The 24,155-nt window shown below is 39.1% G+C and overlaps 1 protein-coding gene across 4 annotated transcripts in view; it reads right to left on the reverse strand.

Moving 5' to 3' along the window:
• The window catches only part of SLC9A7 (solute carrier family 9 member A7), a 182,134-nt gene that overhangs the window by 70,366 nt on the left and 87,613 nt on the right, over positions 1–24,155 (reverse strand). For all 4 annotated transcript variants that reach the window (XM_024988752.2, XM_005228096.5, XM_002700063.6 and 1 more), the window contains exons 2-5: positions 15,475–15,674; positions 11,528–11,605; positions 5,442–5,518; positions 432–544 (exon numbers count right to left, since the gene is read on the reverse strand). In XM_024988752.2, the coding sequence (XP_024844520.1) occupies positions 432–544; positions 5,442–5,518; positions 11,528–11,605; positions 15,475–15,674 (468 nt within the window). The remainder of the gene's footprint in view (positions 1–431; positions 545–5,441; positions 5,519–11,527; positions 11,606–15,474; positions 15,675–24,155) is intronic.

Below are 24,155 nucleotides of genomic sequence, written 5' to 3' on the forward strand. Positions count from 1 at the left end.
ATGATTCCACTTATCTGAGGTATCTACAGTAGTCAAACTCATAGAGACAGACAGTTGAATGGTGGTTGCCCAGGTCTGGGAGGTGGAGTGGGGAGAGAATGAAGAGATGTTGTTTAATGGGTACAGAGGTTCAGTTTTGCAAGACGAAAAAATTCTGGAGATTGGTTGCACAACAATATGAATATACTCAATACTGCTGAACTATACACCTAAAGATGATTAAGGTGGTAAATTTTATGTTATTTTTACAGTAATAATAATATTTTTTTTAAAGGGAAAGGCAAGCCCTTCTTAGAAAAGCCATCTAAGTCCATTAGACCACTTGACTTACTGGTCTCTTCCTCTACTTTTATGAAAGGTAATCATTGCTCTGAGCTTTTTAAGATTTAAATAATGGAACATTATGACAATAAGGCCAAATATGCAAATACCTGGGTCAGTAGCAGAGATAATTGCTCCGAAAAAGAGGCAATCTGTGTAGTAAAATTTATCCGAGAGCTGCCCCACAATCTTCATGAGCTTCACCACACCATACATGAGATTTCTATAACAAGAAAAGGTAAACTGTGTCAGAAGAAAAAGAAAAGAAAACCCACCTACTCGAATAAGCTGGCAAATACACAAGCAGAGGAGTACTAGAATATTGCACTTCCAAAGAGGTTTGTGAAACCATCAGGCAGCTGTTGTGGTTGGACACTAACCAGGAACATGTGCAAATAAGACTTTGGCACCAAGTAATGGTCTGCAGCTACTGTCATCTTCCTGAAGTATATTAAGCATTCCATTTTTTTAAATTGTACTTACAACTATAAGGTACGATCATCAACTAGCAACAGTTAGGGCATTTTAAGCAACTGGGTAGTAGGGAAGAAAGGAAGAGAAAGAACCCTGCAAAATGGGTAATGAATTGCTACAAAATTCCCAGGATTCTAAGACAGTGCATTTAAAGTCATGTAAATGAATGGACTGGATCAAGCTAGACAGAAAAAAAAATGGGATGGCCACAAGGATCCAATGGTCAACCTTCTCTGCCAATAATTATCACAAAACAGGGAAAAGAGGCAAAACTCTTTAAAATCTTCCATTAAAATATCAGTGTACCCACTGACATATCTGGCTTCTCACTCTTGGCATGGGTTAGACAGGCAGCCCACCTTACACACTGTGCAGAATGTGATACAGCCCAAGAAGGACCACCAAGTTAATATTTTACCTTGAGCAGAGCACATTTCCTACAGGACAGCTCACAAATTAGGGGGAGTGAGGAGTGTTAAAAGGCCTAGTACTTGTTATTAAAGGAGTGTGTGTGTGGGGGGGGGGCAGCAGCTGTAGGGATTAGGGGAATACAAACAACCACAGAATAAAGAGAAATTAAGAAAACAATCCCACTTACAATGGCATAAAAAAGAATACAAAACTTAGGAATAGATTTAACCAAAAATAAATAGGCACAGTATAGACTCATTGTACCCTATAGTCAATCTCCAGTAAATAGATTCTTGTTAGTCAACACCATATCATTGTTCATCTTTGTACTGTGGGTGTCTAGAACAGTAGATTGATTATCTAGGAGCTCAAGAACTATTTTCAGAGTTGAATCCTTTTGAGAATAAATAGTTATAATTTAAAGTTTTGCCTACTGTGTGCTGGACATTGTTCCAGACACTTAAACAGTTATATTTCAATTCACAGGAACTCTATGATACCCTGGAAGAAGAAATGGCAACCCATTCCAGTATTCTTGCCTGGGTAATCCCATGGACAGAGATGCCTGGCGGGCTACAGTCTGTGGAGTCGCAAAGAGTTGGACACGACTGAGCAACTGAACTCTATGATATAGATTTGATTTGCTCTTTGTTACTTATCCGGGCTTCCTGGTGGCTCAGAGATTAAAGCGTCTGCCTGCGTCTGCCTGCAATGCACGAGACCTGGGTTCAATTCCTGGGTCAGGAAGATTCCCTGGAGAAGGAAATGGGACCCCACTCCAGTATGCTTGCCTGGAGAATCCCATGGACAGAGAAGCCTGGTGGGCTGCAGTCCATGGGGTCGCAAAGAGTCAGACATGACTGAGCGACTTCATTTTCACTTTCACTTTCTTGTTGCTTATCCAAGGCTTCTTTCATCTACCTTTTAAGTATTTCTTAAAACTAGACCTTCCTCTACATTTCCTTCTATCATAAGCTTCAGTTCAGTTCAGTTCAGTTGCTCAGTCGTGTCCGACTCTTTGCAACCCCATGAATCGCAGCACGCCAGGCCTCCTTGTCCATCACCATCTCCCAGAGTTCACTCAGACTCACGTCCATTGAGTCAGTGATGCCATCCAGCCATCTCATCCTCTGTCGTCCCCTTCTCCTCCTGCCCCCAATCCCTCCCAGCATCAGAGTCTTTTCCAATGAGTCAACTCTTCACATGAGGTGGCCAAAGTACTGGAGTTTCAGCTTTAGCATCATTCCTTCCAAAGAAATCCCAGGGCTGATCTCCTTCAGAATGGACTGGTTGGATCTCCTTGCAGTCCAAGGGACTCTCAAGAGTCTTCTCCAACACCACAGTTCAAAAGCATCAATTCTTCAGCACTCAGCTTTCTTCACAGTCCAACTCTCACATCCATACATGACCACTGGAAAAACCAAAGCCTTAGACCTGAGCAATAGACTTCTCTCTGGCAGCATTTTCCCCATCATCACCAATGCCAGTATCCTGTCACTCTCTTACTGGACAAAGTCCAAGCCCCTCCTTTTTTGGTGGCATAAAAGGCTACTGCTTTTATCTCCAGCTTTCCAGATAATATTTTAAAATTAACTAAAGTCCACAGTTCATTCAGGTTTCCTTAGCTTTTACCTAATATCCTTTTTCTGTTCCAAGATTCCATTGAGGATACCACATTACATTTAGTCATCATATCTCTTTTGTCTCCTCTTGGTTTTGTCTCCTCTTGACAGTTTCTCAGACTCTGCTTGTTTTTGATGACCTTGGTAGTTGGAAGGAGTACTAGTCAGGTATTTTGTAGAATCTGAGACCTGTCTGATTTTTTTTTCCCATGATTAGACTAAGGTACTTTGATTTTAGGAGGAAGACACAGTGGTAAATGCCATTCATATCACAAACATCAGAGGTACGGAGTATCGACTGATTTACCAATTTGGGCGTTAATCCTGATCACCTGGCTGAGGTAGTATTTGTCAGGTTTCTCCACTGTAAAGCTACTCCTTCTTACTTTGCATGTGGTACTCTTTGTAAGGAAGTCACTATGCCCACAGTCAAAGGGGGGAAGGGCCAAGCTTCATCTCCTTGAGGAGGACTGGATCTGCACCAATTATTTGTAATTCTTCTAACATATCACTTCTCCCCCATTTATTTATTCATCCAATCATTTATTTATATCAGTATGTGTGTGTCAGTAGCTCAGTCGTGTCCAACTCCTTGCAACCCCATGGACTGTAGCCCACCAGGTTCCTCTGTTCATGGAATTCTCCAGGCAAGAACAGTGGAGTGAGTAGCCATTCCCTTCTCCAGGGGATTGTTCTGACCCAGAGATCGAACCTGGGTCTCCCACACTACAGGCAGATTCTTTACCATCTAAGCCACCAGGAAGCCCTTTATATAAATATAGACACAAAGATACTTGTTTTATACTTTGAATGGTAATGCAAAACAATGTAATTTATTTTGTTGTTCTTTAGTCATTAGGGGGTGGTTTCAGATTGGCTCTGTGTTCCTTTGACATGGTTTGGTATCTTTTTGTTTGCTTGTTTCTGAGCACTTCCTTACTCTCTGGCACTACAAGATGCTCCATTGTCATCCTGCATATTTGCCATCCCAGCCTAGAATCAGCCATTTCTGCAAAGGGCCTTGGCTCTTCACATTGAAGAATGACATTAGAAACCAAGATCCTGGGACTAGGTTTTATTTCATTTCATGTTAATTAATCTTAATTTCAATTTAAATAGTTACATGTGGCTAGTGCTTCCTTGATGGCTCAAGCAGTAAAGAATCTGCCTGCAATGCAGGAGACACAGGAGACATGAGTTTGATCCCTGGGTGGGGAAGATCCCCTGGAGGAGGAAACGGCAACTCACTCCAGTATTATTGCTTGGGAAATCCCATGGACATAGGAGCCTGGTGAGCTACAGTCCACAGAGTCACACAGAGTCAGACACAACTGAGCATGCACACGCACACAATGTGGCTAGAAGTTACCACACTGGCTGATGTAACTCTAAATCTTAATTATAATCATCACCCTTATGGCAGAAAGTGAAGAGAAACTAAAAAGCCTCTTGATGAAAGTGAAAGAGAAGAGTGAAAAAGTTGGCTTAAAGCTCAACATTCAGAAAATGAAGATCATGGCACCTGGTCCCATCACTTCATGGGAAATAGATGGGGAAACAGTGGAAACAGTGTCAGACTTTATTCTTTTGGGCTCCAAAATCACTGCAGATTGTGACTGCAGCCATGAAATTAAAAGACACTTACTTCTTGGAAGGGAAGTTATGACCAACCTAGATAGCATATTGAAAAGCAGAGACATTACTTTGCCAACAAAGGTCTGTGTAGTCAAAGCTATGGTTTTTCCTGTGGTCATGTATGGATGTGAGAGTTGGACTGTGAAGAAGGCTGAGCACCGAAGAATTGATGCTTTTGAACTGTGGTGTTGGAGAAGACTCTTTTGAGAGTCCCTTGGACTGCAAGGAGATCCAACCAGTCCATCCTAAAGGAGATCAGTCCTGGGTGTTCATTAGAAGGACTGATGCTAAGGCTGAAACTCCAATATTTTGACCACCTCATGCAAAGAGTTGACTCATTGGAAAAGACCCTGATGCTGGGAGGAATTGGGGGCAGGAGGAGAAGGGGACGACAGAGGATGAGATGGCTGGATGGCATCACTGACTTGATGGACATGAATTTGAGTAAACTCTGGGAGTTGGTGATGGACAGGGAGGCCTAGCGTGCTGCGATTCATGGGGTCGCAAAGAGTTGGACACAACTAAGTGACTGAACTGAACTGAACTGAAACATCAAAATATTGGACTCTGGTAGTTGCCAGGGATTTGGGGGCAGGGGAAATGGGGAGGTGTTGCTCAAAGGGTACAAACTTCCATTGATAAGATTAGTAAGTTTGGGGATCTAATGTACAACATAAGATCACAGTTAATGATACTGCATCTTATACTTAATTAAATGTTGCTAACATGGTCTCACCACAAAAAAGAAATAGCTAACCATGTGACCAGATGAAGGTGGTAGCTAAGACTACAGTGGTAATCATTTTGCAATTTTCAAGTGTGTAAAATTAACACACTGTATACCTTACACTTACACAATGTTATGTGCCAATTATAGCTCAATAAAGCTGGGGAAAAATATTCAACTCTGTGGACCCATGTGGATCTCATCTCTTTGGAAGTGTGGTAATTTGGTTATATGACAAAGCGTTTACTTACCCAATAATGAAGCAGGAAACAGCAGTCCCCAAGAAGGCATAGGCCAGAATAGACCCAAGATTTCTGAAAAAGTGTCTCTGAATAAAACAAAAAAGCAGGAACCATATTGTGAATTTTGACAGTGAACATTAGAAACACTAGAAGTCTCTAAAAAGTGAAACTTTACTTACTGCTTTCATCAAATCAAGTAATAACTGAAGTTACTCCTGAAAAATGCGATTAGCCTTAGAACATCATGATTTTAAGATGTTCTTTGTCCTACCAATCACTGAGCAAGCAAGCGGCTTTAGTAAATTTCAGAAAAAACTACTCTGCCTGATTGTATTAAATCACAGTGTGTGTGTGTGTGTGTGTGTGTGTGTGTGTGTGAATAGACTGAACATTTTCACAGATTTAACTCGATGATTGTATTAAATCACAGGGTGTGTGAGTAGACTGAACATTTTCACAGATTTAACCCAAACTATTTTATCCTAGTGATTCAACTAGTCACTTCCAGTTCTGGTAGTACTTAGAAGAACATTACAGATACAAGTTTGAAACTAATAAGCTATGAAAGTACAAATGAGTTTTCAGCTTAACTCAGCATCGAAGAGTCTCCTGATATTCATGTGAATTAATCTCTGAAGCCTGGGAAAGAGGGACAATAGAGATAGATGTGGAGAAACAAGAAACAGGTAGTTTCATCTAAAATGGGCAAATTTATAAGGGTGTACACACATGCACATGCACAGATTTACTTCTCATAAACCATCAGGTCTGTGGATACTATGATGGGGAAAAACCCCATTCGTGGGACCCTGAACCACGACCCTTATTTTTCAAGGCATAAAGCTGTTCTCATTGGACAATCAACTATGTAACAAAAATGGGACAAGCAATATCTCCTAAACACTCTCATCAAACAGGAATCAGGAATATTTCATCTAAAAATTTTAAAAAGCAGGAGAGCCCCAGCATGTGAGATGTGCACCACCAGGGAAAGAGAAGGCCAAGAAGGCCAAGAAGAACTTGACCCGGATCAAGTAGCCATCACGAAGTCTGACAAGACAAAGAGCTATGGGCATTCACTGGCCTGCTTTTCAGACAGAGGATCTAAGACCTTGGCTTCAGCCTTCCCCAGTGCCCGCCCCTCTCTGAGGCTGTAAAGAAGGCATCAAGGAATCCCTAGTGCCCATACACCATCTTCTCAGAAGAGAATCCTTCAAAGGCTTCCCACACTAAGTCACCAAATGAAGGCACTGCCTGCACATATTATAGACATATTATGTTTGCCTCCTATATCAGTCACTGTCCTCAGTCTTTATCTTTTTAATGCTAATGCATTTATATGCCACTGTTTTAGAAAACAGTTTGATTTCCAAAAAAAAATTCAAAAACTGTGAGCCCTTAAAAGTTCCATCAAGTGCTTAAACCAAAGAGGGAATACATCAAGGACAAGACATGAGACCAATGAAACCCATGCAGAGTACCCATGAGCAAAATTTTAATCCTAGATATGCTTTCCCTTGCCACTTGGCTTTCTTCTGGTGATCATTCCCATGGTTGGTCTGAATATGTTAAGTACATCTGTATTCATGTTATTAGCCAAAGCAGAAAATTAGAAATGTAAATCCACTACCGAAAATGCATTCATGATATATTCTAACATCACCACACACTGTACACACAAATTACCTATCCCCAGTCGTATCAGCTGATGTGAACTGGAATTTTAATGCACTTTGAAAAGGTGTAACATGCCACTTATTTGTATATTATTACACTTAGTACTTAACTACATACTTCATACTTTACAAAGTACTTTCACATACATTAGCTCATCCAATTCTCACAACAATCCCATCATGAAAGTGTTCCTTGGACCATTTTATGAGAGACATCTAAGGCTCAAAAGTGGGATGTGAGTTGCCTAAAGTCACATGTCCACCACACTGATGCACCAGAACTGGAAACAAGGTCTGCTGATCCCAGGGCATTGTACCACATCCTTTTAGGGAAGAAGAACAGGAGGTGTCTCATGGAATCCTATATTTTTCATCTTCTAATTTGGCCTTAACAGTTCATGGTCATGTGTGGGTCACAGAAACATGACTGGTTTAGTCTCTCCCTTACTTTTCCCTTTCCATTATAGAATGGCAAAAAGAAACAAAAGGAGATGGCATGCCCTGGTAATGCCATTAAGAATATAAACCTAAAACAGACCAAGATTTTCAATGAAAATCTACCTTGGCATCCCAATTCCAGTTGTACCATTCTAAGTTTTATGTTCCTACTCCTTGGGAAACCTTATCATCTTCCATTCCCCTGAAAAATTTTAACATGATGTGTGTGTGTTTGCTGGGGGAAATTCACAAAACATGAAAGCCTCTACAGGCAAATTCTTTCCCTGCTAATGCCCTGTAAGCAAACTGAGTGGTAACACAAAATCTAAGCTAAGGCCATGGTACTTTTTTCAAGTTAGAAAAAGAAAGGCCCGTGTCTGAATGACAACTATATGTACATAGGTCAAGGGGTATGAATCTGTTTACATATCAGCAGTCAACTGGTGAAACACTTATTACACATTTTAACTGAAAACATTTAATCAGAGATGGCAACTACCTAAGAACCAACTATTTACGTGCCTGATCAAAAAGGAAGAGACTAAACTAATAGCTAATAATAACCTTTAAGACTAGCATTTCAAAAACAACTTAAATTGGTAACTGGCAAAGCCTATTATTAGTTTTTTTCTTCTGAGAAAATGAAGCTGACAAAGAAAAAGCTATGCAAACACTAAGGTGGTTTTTTCCAGCCATTACAGTGGCTTTAACAACCAATGCTTTGGTTTCATTTTCAAGCAACTATGACCTTGATTATACATTAAGATAAGTTATTTAAAATACCAAATTCTTCATCACCCATTTGATCTGAAGAGCAGTTCCCAAATTCTTCATTTAAATAAAGAATAACATCATTTATATCTGTAAGATCATCTATTTGTTACATGTCAACAGCTGACATACAGATTCTGGTTACTTTGGCAACCTCATAAATTACTCAGAAAATGGATACTTTTAAAAAGTTTTATTTTTTTATTTATGGCTCTGCAGGGTCTTTGTTGCTGTGAGGGCATTTCTCTAGTGTGGTGAGCAGGGGCTACTCTCTAGTTGCAATACACAGGCTTCTCATTGTGGTGGTTTCTCTTGTTGTGGAGCATGGGCTCTAGCGTGTGGGGCTTCAGCAGTTGAGGTATGCAGGCTCAGTTATTTGTGGCTCCATGGCTCTAGAGCATGGGCTCAATAGTTGTGGTGCAGAGGCTTAGTTGCTCTGTAGCATGTGGGATCTTCCTGAATCAAGGATCAAACCTGTGTCTCTTGCATTGGCAAGTAGATTCTTTACCACTGAGCCACCAAGGAAGCCCAAAGATACACTTTTTGTACTGAAAACTTAACTCTAGAGATAATGTAACTCAGAGGAACAAGAACAATCCTAGTCCCTCCAGTCAGACAAACAGGTCATAACCTTGACTCAGTCCTGAACCATCTACATAACCTCACATGTCATTTGACATCCTCATCAGTATTAATCAAATGCAGGACATTGTCTACATGTCAGTGTATGTGTGCTGGGCTGCTGTGCAGGAATACAGCCATCCATTGTGGAGAGAGAACTTAAGTTCTATCCCTTCTCCCTGAAGATGATGCAGTAAGGAAGAACCATGTGATCTCTAAAGGGAGAGATGGGCTTGACCCTGACTTGCAGCCTTGACCCTCTTATAAAAAAAAGTGGGGGAACACTATTGCTCCCATAGTCTCTATGCTATGAGCAACAGAGGCAGCCTTTGGCAGGCCCAGCAATTCCTAGGATCTTCCCATTTCAGCCTCCCCACCTGTGACTGTGACCAACCTGATGGCTAAAGGGTATGTGTCTTCAATTTATGACGTTAGTAATAAGGAGCCCCATTACCAAGGGCTAACCTTTATCATTCAACATGCACTACCAGGAACTTTGGGTCATAAATTGATCATTCAGTTGCCAATTAGCTCCTTGTGTCTGTTTATAAATGAGTTGGAAACCTGGGGGAGAAAGGGTATGAGGTAATTTGCCACCCTCACATTCATACAGTTTCTATGATGATTAGAAATAATATATGTAAAAACAGAAGTAAAGGATATATGCAAAGTTCCTTATATCAGATGTTCCATAAATAACTGTATTTGTGTGGGTTGTAAATAGTTTAAAAACAGTTTGAAAATTGCAGAGCTGCTTTGACAGAAGAACTGGCCAAATGGGGAGGCACTTTCTTATAAAATCAGTTGGGATTGTTTCCTCCTCTATGTTCTGAAAGATTTTGTGTAGGATTGGTATTATTTCTTTTTTAAATGCTAAATAGAACTCACCAATGAAGCCATCTGAGCTTGTATAAAGTTTTTTAATTATGAAAGCAATTTATTTCATTAATATAGGACTGCTCAAGTTTTCCATCTCTTCTTGGGTCAGTTTTGGTAATTTGTACCTCTCAAGAAATTTGTCCATTTGTCCATTTCACCTGGGTTGTCAAATTTATTTGTACAAAGTTGTTCATATTACACTCTTACTGTCCTCTTAAGGTGTAAAGGGTCTGTAGCAATGTCACCTCTTTCATTCTTGATATACGTAATTTGTTTCTTTCCTCTTTTTTTTTAACCTTGATTGATCTATCTAGAGATTTATCAACTTGGAAGGCATTCTCTACTTCCTAAGGATGTTATTGAGCTTTATTGGCAGTCAACATCTCTCTTTTCTAGGCTCACTGAAAAGGTTTCCTTTAGTCCCCTTTCAGAAAGACAGCTGAAACAGGTTCCTTGGCTGTTATCTGAAGTAGGCATTTTTGGAAACTAAATTTTCAAAGAATAGTCCCACAGTGGGGGAGGAAGGCAGCCACTAACACTATTTATAAAGGTATTTAGTATTTTAAATATTTAGAGCCTTAGACCCAATCTTGCTGCTGAGCACAATGACCCTCCCTCAAAAATGACAGATTTTTTTTTAAGTTTTTGTTTTTTTCTAATTTTTGGCCACACCCTCTGGCATGTAGGACCCTAGTTCCCCAACCAGGGCTTGGACCCATGTCCCCTGCATTGGAAGGCAGAGTCTTAACCACTGGACCACTATAGAAGTCCCAGTAATGATTTTTTTTTTAATTTTTTATTTTGGAGTAATTATAGATTCACAGAAGTTGCAAAAATAGTGTAGAGAGGTCCTGTGGTATCTTCACTGGTTATACCTCAAATAATTGTACTACAATATCAAAATCAGGAAATTGATATTGGTACAATGTGTGTGCATAATTCTATGTCATTTTATCACATGTGTAGAGTCTTATAACCACCACTGCAATCAAGATGCAGAACTGTTCCACTTTCATGAAGATTTCCCTCATGCTATCCCATTTATAGTCACAGTCACCCACTTCTTTTCCCCACCATCCCTAACCACTGGCAACCACTAATTTGTCCTCCATCCCTATAATTTTTTCATTTCTAGAAAGCTATATGAAGGAAACCATATAGTGTGTGATCTTTTGAGACTGGATTTTTGCACTCAGCATAATGCATTTGAGATCTATCCAGGCTGTTTTGTGTATCAGTGGTTTGTTCCATTTTATTACTGAGAAGTATCCCACAGTATGGATGTTTGTTTAACCATTTACCTATCATGGGACATTGTTTGTTTCCAGTTCTGGGCTATTACAAATAAAGTTTCTATGAATAATCATGGACAGTGTTTTGTGTAAATAGAAGTTTTCAATTCTCTTGGATAAATCCTCAGAATTAAGATCTCTGGGACAAATGGTTATTTCAACTTCAGTTTTATAAGAAACTGCAAAAGTGTTTTCCAGAGAGGCTATACCATTTTACATTCCCGACAGCAATGGATGAGAGTTCTAGACTTTAAAACAGAAATGAATCACTGATGATGATGAATCAGCTGCTATCTCTGAGTAGGTACAGAACATAGTAATAACCAATCCGGGAGAAGGAAAAAAACTAGAAAATTGTGCAGGTAACTTAACATAGAGATTCCCATGCTTTAAAAAATACCGTAAAAAAATACCTTACCTTCTTTAAACTGTACCCAGCATGGAAAATAATTGGAGGGAGCAGAATGTTGAAAAAGACCTCTGGATCAAATGTTACCTAAAAGTTAAAAAAAAGCATTTTTATTTAATACTAATTGGTGCCATATTATTTCCTTAATATTTTAAGCCACTGACTAAAGTTTGAATATTTTCAAAAATGACATAAATGTGAAAAATCACACAGGAGAGAAGCCACAGCTCCCATGAACACTGGTCTGTTCTCCATACAGCACTTCTGCACTCTACTCTTGATGGGCTGTTGAATATGTATTAAGACACAACAATTCAGTGCAAATTTGAGAACCAACAGAAAGCTTCTGGGTCAATGTTCTTAAACAACAAAGGTATACATATGGAATTTAGAAAGATGGTAACGACAACCCTGTATGCGAGATAGCAAAAGAGATACAGATGTATAGAACAGTCATTTGGACTCTGTGGGAGAGGGAGTGAGGGGATGATTTGGGAGAATGGCATTAAAACATGTATAATATCATATAAGAAACGAATTGCCAGTCCAGGTTGGATGCAGGATACAGGAAGCTTGGGGCTGGTGCACTGGGATGACCCAGAGGGATGGTATGGGGAGGGAGGTGGGAGGGGGGTTCAGGATGGGGAACACGTGTACACCCATGGTGGATGCATGTTGATGTATGGCAAAACCAATACAATATTGTAAAGTTAAAATAAACTTATATTAAAAAAAAAGAAAAAAATAATAGTAATAAAAAAGAAAGAAAAAAAAAACAACAAATGAAAACATCTTGATTTTTATTAAACTGTTATAAAAGTTCAACTACAGTAAAAGGTGCAGGCATAATTCTTTACTAATTTTCTGCATCCTACCACCTAATTATTTATAGATATAATTTTAATGAATTTAAGTCTCTTTTGACTGACAGTCATTTGTGATATGTGATGTGGCCTAGACCAAAGTCTCCAGTAGTGTTAATGGCTTCCTAAACATCAACAGAAATTTATCAACTCTTTCAGTTCAGTGGCTCAGTTGTGGTCGACTCTGCAACCCCAGGGACTGCAGCACGCCAGGCCTCCCGGTCCATCACCAACTTCCGGAGTTTACTTAAACTCATGTCCATCAGGTCAATGATGCCATCCAACCAACCATCTCATCCTCTGTCTTCCCCTTCTCCTCCAGCCTTCCATCTTTCCCAGCATCAGGGTCTTTTCCAATGAGTCAGTTCTTCACATCAGGTGGCTAAAGTATTGGAGTTTCAGCTTCAGCATCAGTCCTTCCAAATATTCAGGACTGATTTCCCTTAGGATTGACTGGTCGGATCTCCTTGCAGTCCAAGGGACTCTTAAGAGTCTTCTCCAGCACCACAGTTCAAAAGCATCAATTCTTTGCCTCTCGGCCTTCTTTATAGTCCAACCTCACATCCATATATGACTACTGGAAAAACCATAGCCTTGACCAGATGGACCTTTGTTGGCAAAGTATATCTCTGCTTTTTAATATGCTGTCTAGGTTGGTCATAGCTTTTCTTCATAAGAGTAAGTGTCTTTTAATTTCATGGCTGCAGTCACTATCTACAGTGATTCTGGAGCCCAAAAAAATAAAGTCTGTCACTGTTTCCATTGTTTCCCTTTCTATTTACCATGAAACGATGGGACTGGATGCCATAATCTTAGGGTTCTGAATGTTGAATTTTAAGCCAGCTTTTTCACTCTCCTCTTTCACTTTCATCAAGAGGCTCTTTAGTTCTTCTTCACTTTCTGCCATAAGTGTGGTGTCATCTGCATATCTGAGGTTATTGATATTTCTCCCAGCAATCTTGAGTCCAGCTTGTGCTTCATGCAGCATAGCATTTCACATGATGTACTCTGCATATAAGTTAAATAAGCAGGATGACAATATAAAGCCTTGACATACTCATTTCCTGATTTGGAATCAGTCGTTGTTCCATGTCCAGTTCTAACTGTTGCTTCTTGACATGCACACAAGACTTCCCAGGAGGCAGGTCAGGTGGTTTGTATTCCCATCTCTTTCAGAATTTTCCAGAGTTTGTTGTGATCCACGTACTCAAAGGCTTTGGCGTAATCAATAAGGCAGAACTAGATGTTTTCCTGGAACTCTCTTGCTTTTTTGATGATCCAATGGATGTTGGCAATTTGATCTCTGGTTCCTCTGCCTTTTCTAAATCCATCTGGAACATCTGGAAGTTCACAGTTCATGTACTAAGGAGACTAAAATTACCTGTAGGTAATCAGGGAAACTGGGCTTCCCTAGTAGCTCAGCTAGTAAGGAATCTACCTGCAATACAGGAGACCCCAGTTCAATCCCTATGTTGGGAAGATCCCCTGGAGGAGGGCATGACAACCCACTCTAATATTCTTGCCTGGAGAATCTGCATGGACAGAGGAGCCTGGCAGGCTACAGTCCATGCAGTTGCAAAGAGTCAGACACAACTGAGCTACTAAGCACAGCACAGCACAATCAGGGAAATCACTGTGAAACTATTAAAAAAGTCTTATGACATCCAGAAAAGAATTAAACATTCTATAAAGCCTCCTAACCCTTTTAAAGAATTTGCTCCTGTTTCTAGATTAACTGGCTCTTATTTCAATTAATTATTTTAAATCTTCATTCTAATTATTAAATGTGTAATAATTAAAGATTTAATAATTCTAATTATTAAATTAGCATTTCTCTTTAGAAACTGAAACTGTTGATTAGCCTAATTCACAGTATGTTTTCATTCAAATTATGTTTTATTCTATCTTCTTGCTAAAGATAAAAGTAGTCTGAAAAGCAGAGAATATCAGAATGAGAAGGGGCCTTGGACAATATCTATCCAATATGAGGACACTGGGGCCAAAGAGTTTGTGACTTGCTGAAGTCTCCAAACCCAGAAATGTATGAATCAGCACAAGAGTTCCCTGACGCCCACTCCAAAACTCTGCATCAACCAAGCTGCCTCAACAGGCCTCTTCTCCCTTCAACTGACAACAATAATCTTAGCTGTGTTTGTTCTACTACCTTTGCTTTATGTGGGAAAAGTTTAAAAAGGAGGGATCTGAATATACGTTTTTCTAAAGATAACAGAGTAAAAGTCAACTTCATCTTCTATTACGAAACTCAAAGATGGAAATGGGCTGGGGTTCTTCCCCTTTCCCCTACATCCTCTCTAGTATGAAGGACTTGGGTGGCCATTTCAAAACAGCCATTAGTGTGGTATTTACACTGGGTATCTTTCTCAGTTGCATTTAATTTCACAAATGTTTATGGAAATCCTATGCATTCTTATGAAGGGTTGAAAGGAAAGAGCTCACTAGAATTGCCATTAGGGACAGAGAGATGATGGGCATGTTTAATGTTCCAGGTTGAGAATAATTTTCTTTAAGGATTATGGCAGATCCAGAGAACAATAATTTTCAGAATGCAAGCTACACTCTATGACTGCAATCACTAACTGCAGTCAATAAATTGGGAAACGTAAATTGTAGAATATGGTAGAAAGAATCATGAAGAACTAAGAATAACTTCTGAACACTGAATATACAAGCTAAAAGAAAAATGAGAAACCAATCTTATTTTAAGAAAGAAACAATCTCATCCCTAAACCATAACAAGGATAAGAAACATAGTCAAGAAGAGATGGGAGTTGGAGAGAGGAGCTGAGTGGGATGTACAAGCGCAGTGCACCACTGTTGGCCCACATCAGTCTGACAAAGCTAAAAGGCTCAAGTTCAAATCTGGTTCCTTCTCTTCATCACAGTCCAAAAGTTTCCTAGCCAAACTGAGAACCAGGAATGTTATTGATGTTCTAGGAATTTGAAAATATTTCTCTTCACAAGGTCAAGACAGAATTGGAAAATCAAATACCACATCAGTTGTTTTTAATTAAATAAAGCAGTAAGAATTTTGCATTAAAAAAGAAAGATCATGTCAGGACCGTAACAGCTCACCTTCCTCAGCATGTCGTTCTGCTCTACACTGTTGACCTTGCCGGGGCTGATTTCTCCTTTCAGGGTGTATTCAAAGAACTTCCCACTGACATTCACTAATAAGGTGCTGAAGGCCCTGTCTTCCTGAGTGCAGCTGAGTGACTTGTCATGACCACTGGTGGCAGTGGTGCCATACCTCAGGATCACCCCGACGATGAGTCCTGAAACAGAGTGGAAGAAAACATCAGGCCTGTGGAAGGACAGAGAGATTATTTTTTGGAGGCCAAGGAGAGGGTATATATTTTAGGAACAACTCTACAGTCCTTCAGAAGGGTTAGGCATCCATCTATTCTGGTTTGGGTCCCTCAGCCACCAGGAGGACAAGGTAGGCCAGTACCTTTTAGGGTTATGATGGCACTCTTAGTATTCGGAACCACTAATAGTGTCTTACATCCCAGGATTTTGTGGGAGGAAGATGGGTGATAAGAGGCAAAGTTGTTTGCTGCCCAGCAGAACCACTGAGCTCTTTGATTTCTACCAGCAGCATCCCTCAGGCCATCCACAAGCAAGGACAAGGCCTCGAGAATTTCTAGTTGCTACAAAAGCAACTTATTTTGCCACACACCAGAGGAAGGGAAGAAAAGAAAAGAAAGGCTTTTGCTTAGGTCATTTCAAGTATTGGATATCATGGAGAAAATAATTATATCCCTTAGGGAGCCAAACACCACAGTGTAAATTTTCACAGTCATGATTCAGGAACTGGAGAGCTGGCTTCTTGAGGCTGCAGCATTGACACAGCTAGCATAATTAGCTGCAAGTCTTTCCATCACATTTTGTTCTTAGTAGGGTTTTCCCTTTATGAGGAAAAAAACAGCAAAACTGTGTGTAAGCATTTAATCCCATGAGTTATAAAGAAATGTTGCTCCCCTGGTCCTGGATATGAGTCACATATGCCCAAGTTAAAATGAGTGAAATGTGAAAAAAAAAAAAAAAAACACACAAATAACCACAAGACACTTTCTATAATTCTCTCTTAGGAGGAAAATTTCAGATTTCTCTTTAAATTCAGTTGTTAGAAATATTAAGAGAGAGAATGGTACAATGTTCCTCCCATCTCATTTTGCCATTAAAGGAGAAAGTTATATGAGAAAAAGAAAGAACAATGTTTACTATATCCCATGTATAATGTGCTTCCCTGGTGGTAAAGAGTGCTTCAGATGGTAAAGAGTCTGCCTGTAGTGTGCAAGACCCAGGTTTGATCCCTGGGTCAGGAAGATCCTCTGGACAAGGAAATGGCAACCCACTTCAGTATTCTTGCCCGGAAAATCCCATGGACAGAGGAGCCCAGTGGATTACACTTCATGGGATCGCAAAGAGTCTGACACAGCTGAGCAACTTCAATTCACTTCATTTCATGTATAATGTTCTACAATGTCTCTTATCATCAAGATATATAAGAACTCACAAGACATTGTTGAAGAACAAATAATATATAAAATCCAGAAAGATATAGTTCTTTAAGTCACACACTGTGCTCTATTGTTTTATTATTGATGTTATTATTAATATTAAAGACTTGTTCTAACATAATTGAACTTTGTGAAAAAATAAAGTTGTAAATTTTTACTCCAAATTTAAAATGAGGTTCTTAAAAATCTCAGCTTGAGACCTTGGTCTCTACCATCCAGAAGGTACACACGTGGTGTACATTTGGCAGCCAAATAGACTGGAATCCTGGGCAATCTTTTTGTCTGGCTTGGCTGTGCCAACTCTCAGGAAAATTTGTCATAAGAGCTGTCCATAAGGGGCCTTTTTCATCTTTACTTTCATTGTGTCCACCTGTACAACCAAGGTCCTTTATTTTTTAAACTATTTTGGGGAGTAAACCTTCTAGATTTTGTGAAGGTTGCATCCTATGTACTCTCTTGTGCAGGAGGCTCTTGCATGTTTTTGGTGTGAGTCACTATTAAGGTATATCTCATCAATGGCCAGAGGATGGATTCTTTAAACTGGTGAAACTTCTAAATTGGCAAATTTTTAGCTTTCATTATAAACAGCTATTTTATTGGTACCTATGAAAAACAAATTAGATCATGGATTAAAAAAAACATTAGATTGTTAATTAGGTTGATTGATTAATAGGAAAATAAGAACATAAGAAAAACTATACAGATTTCTTTATAACAAGGTGAAAATTTTAAAGGGACTCATCCCAAAAGGATAAAAATCCTTAGATGGTTATCAAGAAATAAGATAAAGAAAATAGATATTAATGGGATCAAAACAAAATGTTTTGATACAACACTACTATGGAGCCCTATATTGAGGTCACAGGACAAAAATCTCTAGAATTGACCAAGCCCCATAGCAACTGTTGCCATGAGCCCTCCTGACCTAAATTTAAATTAGCCTGTTCCCTGACTTCATATTAGGTAAAATATTCACCATATAGCTTTCTGACCAATCACCTAATGCCACCCTTCTAGCAGGAATTTTCTTCATCTCGAGGCTACAAAATTGACCACTAGCCTGTGAAATGGGTCAGCTCTCCCTGGTCTGTCAGAAAGTCAGATGCTATGTTTGCAGCACCCTTCACTATCTTCGTTCTTTGTTCTCAATAAACTCACTCTCTTCTGAAATACTTTGTGTCTGGAAATTCTTTTCTAAGCCACACACAGACCACAACAACTATCTAAGGTTGGATGGGCCAGAAGGACCCCCCCCCACTACTGGTCCCCAACATTAAAGGGCCCCAAACAGTTCAGTTCAGTCACTTAGTCATGTCCAACTCTTTGCGACCCCATGGACTGCAGCACACCAGGCTTCCCTGTCCATCACCAACTCCCGGAGCTCTCTCAAACTCATGTCCATCGAGTCAGTGATGCCATCCAACCATCTCATCCTCTGTCGTCCCCTTCTCCTGCCTTCAATCTTTCCCAGCATCAGGGTCATTTCCAATGAGTCAGTGCTTCGCATCAGGTGACCAAAGTATTGGAGCTTCAGCATCAGTCCTTCCAATACACACACACACACACACACACACACACACACGTATATGCTTTTAACCCAACTGTAAGTCAATTTTTACCCAATGTGTAACCAGGCCTCTGACAAAATTAATGATGACTACACGTCTTGACGTGGTCATTCATACATTTAACTCTATATAGAATTAATTGTAATAGTGCAACTCTAGATGTGGGAATAAGCAACAAAGAAAATACTTCCTGGATCATAATAGACTAGCAAAACAGAAGATCCAGAGAATTTTAGGTTATAAACAGGGCTTAATCCAAAACTTAGCACACTGAGCAGCCTATCAACATAATTCTCATCTGATCTAGGAATTAGCCCTCTTAGCACCATGGGACAAATTAACTGGTCAAGAAATGCCTCCTAAAACTTGGTCTAATTTACATCCAACAGGAAGTGCTGTGAACTACAACAAAAAAAATGTTGCCTGCAATTCTAGTAAACAAAGAATATTTCAGATCAAAGAAACCACCACCACCACCCCTCAAGGTGCACCCTGGAGAGAAGTTAGATGGAGAAAAATAGGCTATGTGTCTCGATAGTTAAGATGCATATCAAATGAATAATTTCAATGAGCCCAGACTCTTACATCTTCCCATACATAGATAAGCATTAAATTCATTAACTTGAGAGGTCTGGGTTTTGTGATTAGCAGTAATTTTTTGATGTTATTCCTGGGCTGTATAGCTGTCAGCAAGCTTCCTGAATAAAACACGTTTTTCTTCAGTCAACAAAGTCTTCATCAGGAAACTAAAATAAGTCATTTATAAAAGGCTGTCCTCCCAAATCAATACCTGCTTCACATAACTCACTGTGTTTACTCGTTATTAGCAAAGCTAACTATAAAGCTAAACCATGATAGGACAGGGTCTTCACAATGACTAACAAAAGAGGAGGTATAATATTGTGATTTATAATAAGAAATATATATTTGGTCTTCGTCCCAGTTTCCTGGTACACAGCACCTAAAACCCCTGGAATCCCTAAGGCTCTAAGTGTCTCTTTGTATGCTAAAGAGATGACTGATAGCTGGGGGCTCCCAGATTAGCCTCTGAATGGGGGCTGCTTGCCAAGGGAATCAACCAGTTGATTAGAGAGTTGGAACTTTTAAAGCCACCCAACCCCTGAGCTCCAGGCAGGGAAGAGGTCCTAGAGGTTAAATTGATCATTAATGACCAATGATTTAGTTAACTATACCAATGTAATGAAACCTCTGTAAAAATCCCCAGAGTACACAGGTTCGGAGAGCTTCTGGACTGGTGAACACATGAGGGCAGAGAAGAGCAGCTGACGGAAACTCCGTGCCCACTCCTACATAACATGCCTCATCCATCTCTCCCATATGGCTGTTTCTGAATTATATCCTTCTCTAATAAATCAGTAATACAGTAAGTAAACAGGTTTCCTGAGTTCTTTGATCTATTCTAGCAAATGATCAAAGCCAAGGAGGGGAACATGGGAACCTCTGACTTACAGTCAGTTGGTCAGAAGTTGGATTTATGACTAACCTCTGAAGTGAGAGGGGCAGAGGTTTTGTGAGGCCTGTGGGATCTGATGATACATCCGGGTAGATAGTGTCAGAGAGTTAAACTGTGGATACTCAGTCGGTATTCGCTTGAGAGCTGGAGAATTGCTTGGTGTGAGAAAATTCCCACACATGTGGTCACAGAAGTGTCTAGTGAGGGTACTGAGAACAGAAGGGATACAGGAGATTTTTCTTTATAGGAGGTTTATATTTGCAGACAAATTCCTCTACTACAGGAAATGTCCTTGAAGTCTCTCTCAGTAATCATCACCATCATACCTAGAAGTGTTATTAGATGATGAATACTGTTTTTACATACTTATAAAATCTTACCCTCCCTACCTGGGCCCAAGGTGCCTATGTTAAACATGTTATGGTGACAATAAAGATGATGCTGCTGCCCCCTTGTGTTAAAACATGACAACAACAGTCTGCTAATTCAAGATAGAGTTTGAGTAACTCCTTAAAACATCTACATTCATATTTATTACCACTGTACTCCATGGCACTAAAGGACAGTCACTGCTACATTAAGTTCACATGTGACATCTTCCACTTCAAGAAATAATAAGATATTAGGAGTATTAGGAGTGTAGAGGGATAGCTTAGAAAGAATATAATAAAGACTTAGAAAAAACATGAATGGCATATTTCCATCTTCTAGACATGGAAGACATCCCCCGACAGGAAACTATAAAGAGATCATAACTACAAGGAATTAGGATTTGACACTAGATATTTTTCAAAGCTTAGAAAGTTCAATATTACCCCAAAAAATGATGGAAAGCAATGGAAGCATTAATGACTTTACTGGATCAACATCATAATGTTCAAGATTACAAACAGCAATAATCTATGAGTGTGGGCCAGAAAAACAGCACATGTCAGCTGATGAAAAGAGACTCACTGATTTCACAGGTATATGACTAATGCTAGGAAAAAAATTAGTTCTGAACTTTTATAGAAAGCAAATATAGATGAAATTCCTTTGACATCTGAGGTGGTTTAAAGCAGCCTGATGAACTACAGAGGTGCAAAAATTCAAAACTTTTTCAGTAGAAAAAAATTCAAAACTACTTCAAACTTTTGAGTATGAAAAAAATTCCTGTATTTATTAATTGTGCTGATGGTGTACAACTGCCAGATTTTCTAATGTTTAAAAGAAACACCTAACCAAAAAAAGAACCCTATATACAGTTTATGAATGTACCCCATTGATGGTATGAGGAAGGAACTTAATTATGGACAAAGTATGGTTCAAAAATTCTATAAGGCCATAAAAGAAACTAGCCTCCATTCTGTGACTGAGTTTGTCAGGAAGACAGTTGAACAAATTGACACTCAGCTGTAATTCTAGACAACTATCCACCTGCTGCAATATTTAAGTGTCTCCATCAATAAGCCTTTGTTAAGGAATTGGGAACAGGTGCATGGATGCCCTGTTCTCTAAGGAGCAGACGATCATCAGTAGGGTTTGGCCACCACTATGGGGATTTTTACAGCACTGTAGAAGTTGTTCTGAGTTCTAAGGCTTCATCTGAAATTCTGAGAAAACAAAATGTCCCATTCCACATTCCATTACACAGTGTCTGAAGAGAGTGATAACTATTTCTAATTGAGCAAATTAAGAGAATGCAATGGATCCCAGCAGTGACAATGATTTTTCAGATTTGGGAGTCATTCAAGTGACTCTGGTTTTGAGAATGTACGTTACAGCCTTTTCAATATCCTTTTTTACTTGTTCTACTACTTACACAGCTGTGTTATTCACTGATATATTCATTTCAAGGAGAATTCATTTAAAATATTTTTATTACTAGTTTTGAGTATGTAGTGAAATAACTTTTTAAAGACAATTTTATTGACGTACAATTTAAATAACATAACATTCCCCATTTTAAGTGTACAATTCAATGATTTTATTAAATTCAGAGTTGTACATTTGGAGCATTTCCTTTGGCAGTCACTCTGTTTCCCACTCCCACCCCCATGCAACTACTGATCTATCTTCTCTCTATAGATTTGACTTTTCTGGACATTTCATAGAAAAGAAATCATACAATATGTAATCTTTTGTATCTGGCTTCTTTCTCTCAGCATAATCTTTTCAGGGCTCACCCATGTGGAAGGAAGATATTAATACTTCATTACTTTTTTATTGTTGAATAGTATTTCACTGTATGGATATAACATATCTTGTTTATTCACCAGTTGATGAGCATTTGTATCGGTTCCATTTTTCTGCTATTATGAGTAATGCTGCTATCAACTTTTGCATACAAGTCTGGATAGACATATGCTTCCATTTCTCTATTGTAAACACCTAGGAGTGGAACCACTATGACATATGGTGAATCTATACTTATTACTTTAAGAAACTGTTGAAGAGTTTTCAGTTGGAAAACTGTATACCATTTTATACAATTCATATCCCCACCAGCAAGGTATCAGAGTTACTTTATTTACAGAGTTTATTTACATGCTCTAAACTCTTTCTTATTGTCTTTTGATTGTATCTATTTTAGAGAGTGTTAAGTGGTATCTCACTGTGGTTTTAATTTGGATTTCCCTAATGCCTAATGATGTCAAGCATATTTTTATGTGCTTATGGATCATCTGCGTATCTTCTTTGGTGAAACGTCTATTAATTCAAATCTTTTGCCATGTTTAAATTAGATTCTCTTATTGAATTATAACAGACCTTGGTGTATTCTGATACAAGTTCTTATTGAATATATGATTTGAAAATATTTTCTTCCAGTCTGTGACTTGTTTTTTCTTTTCTTTCTTTTTTTAAACTTTCTTGATGCTGTCTTAAAATGTTTCTTACTTTTAATATTGTCTTAACAATAAAATGGACTTTTTCCCTTTGTGTGTACACTTCTATGAATCTTTAAATTTTATTTTTTATTGAGGTAACATTGGTTTATAACATTATATATATTTCATAGGTACAACACTATATCTGTACTTCTGTATACAATACAGCATAGATTCACATAAGCACTACCACAATCAGGATACCAAACAGTTCTATCACTCCCAGAAAAAATCCCTTGTACTATATCCCTTGACAGTTACACCTTCACCTTACCTAAAACAGCAAGAGTCATTGATTTGTTTCCCATTACTAGAGTTTTGTTGTTTCAAGATTCAGTTCAATTCAGTTGCTCAGTCGTGTCCAACTCTTTGCGACCCCATGGACTGTAGCACCCCAGGTTTCCCTGTCCATCACCAACTCCCGGAGCTTACGCAAATTCATGTCCATCGAGTCAGTGATGCCATCTAACCATCTCATCCTCTGTTGTCCCCTTCTCCTGCCTTCAGTCTTTCACAGCATCAGGGTCTTTTCCAATGAGTCAGCTCTTCGCATCAGGTGGCCAAAGTATTGGAGTTTCAGCTTCAGCATCAGTCCTTCCAAAGAATATTCAGGACGATTTCCTTGAGGATTGGCTGGTTGGATCTCCTTGCAGTCCAAGGGACTCTCAAGAGTCTTCTCCAAAACCACAGTTCAAAAGCATCAATTCTTTGGTGCTCAGCTTTCTTTATAGTCCAACTCTCATATCCATACATGACTACTGGAGAAACCATAGCTTTGACTAGATGGACTTTTGTTGGCAAAGTAATGTCTCTGCTTTTTAATATGCTGTCCAGGTTGGTCATGGCTTTCTTCCTAAGAGCAGGTGTCTTTTAATTTCATGGCTGCAGTCACCATCTGCAGTGATTTTGGAGCCCAGAAAAATAAATTCTCTCACTGTTTCCATTATTTCCCCGTCTATTTGCTGTGAAGTGATGGGACCGGATGCCATGATCTTAGTGTTCTGAATGTTGAGTTTTAAGCCAATGTTTTCACTCTCCTCTTTCACTTTCATCAAAAGGCTCCTTAGTTCTTCTTCACTTTCTGCCATAAGGGTGGTGTTATTTGCATATCTGAGGTTATTGATATTTCTCCCAGCAATCTTGATTCCAACTTGTGCTTCATCCAGCCCAGTGTTTCTCATGATGTACTCTGCATATAAGTTAAATAAGCAGAGTGACAATATACCACCTTGACATACTCCTTTCCTGATTTGGAACCAGTCTGTTGTTCCATGTCCAGTTCTAACTGTTGCTTCTTGACCTGCATACAGATTTCTCAGGAGGT

Source organism: Bos taurus, chromosome X (genome assembly GCF_002263795.3).
Source record: "Bos taurus isolate L1 Dominette 01449 registration number 42190680 breed Hereford chromosome X, ARS-UCD2.0, whole genome shotgun sequence".
NCBI lineage: Eukaryota > Metazoa > Chordata > Mammalia > Artiodactyla > Bovidae > Bos > Bos taurus.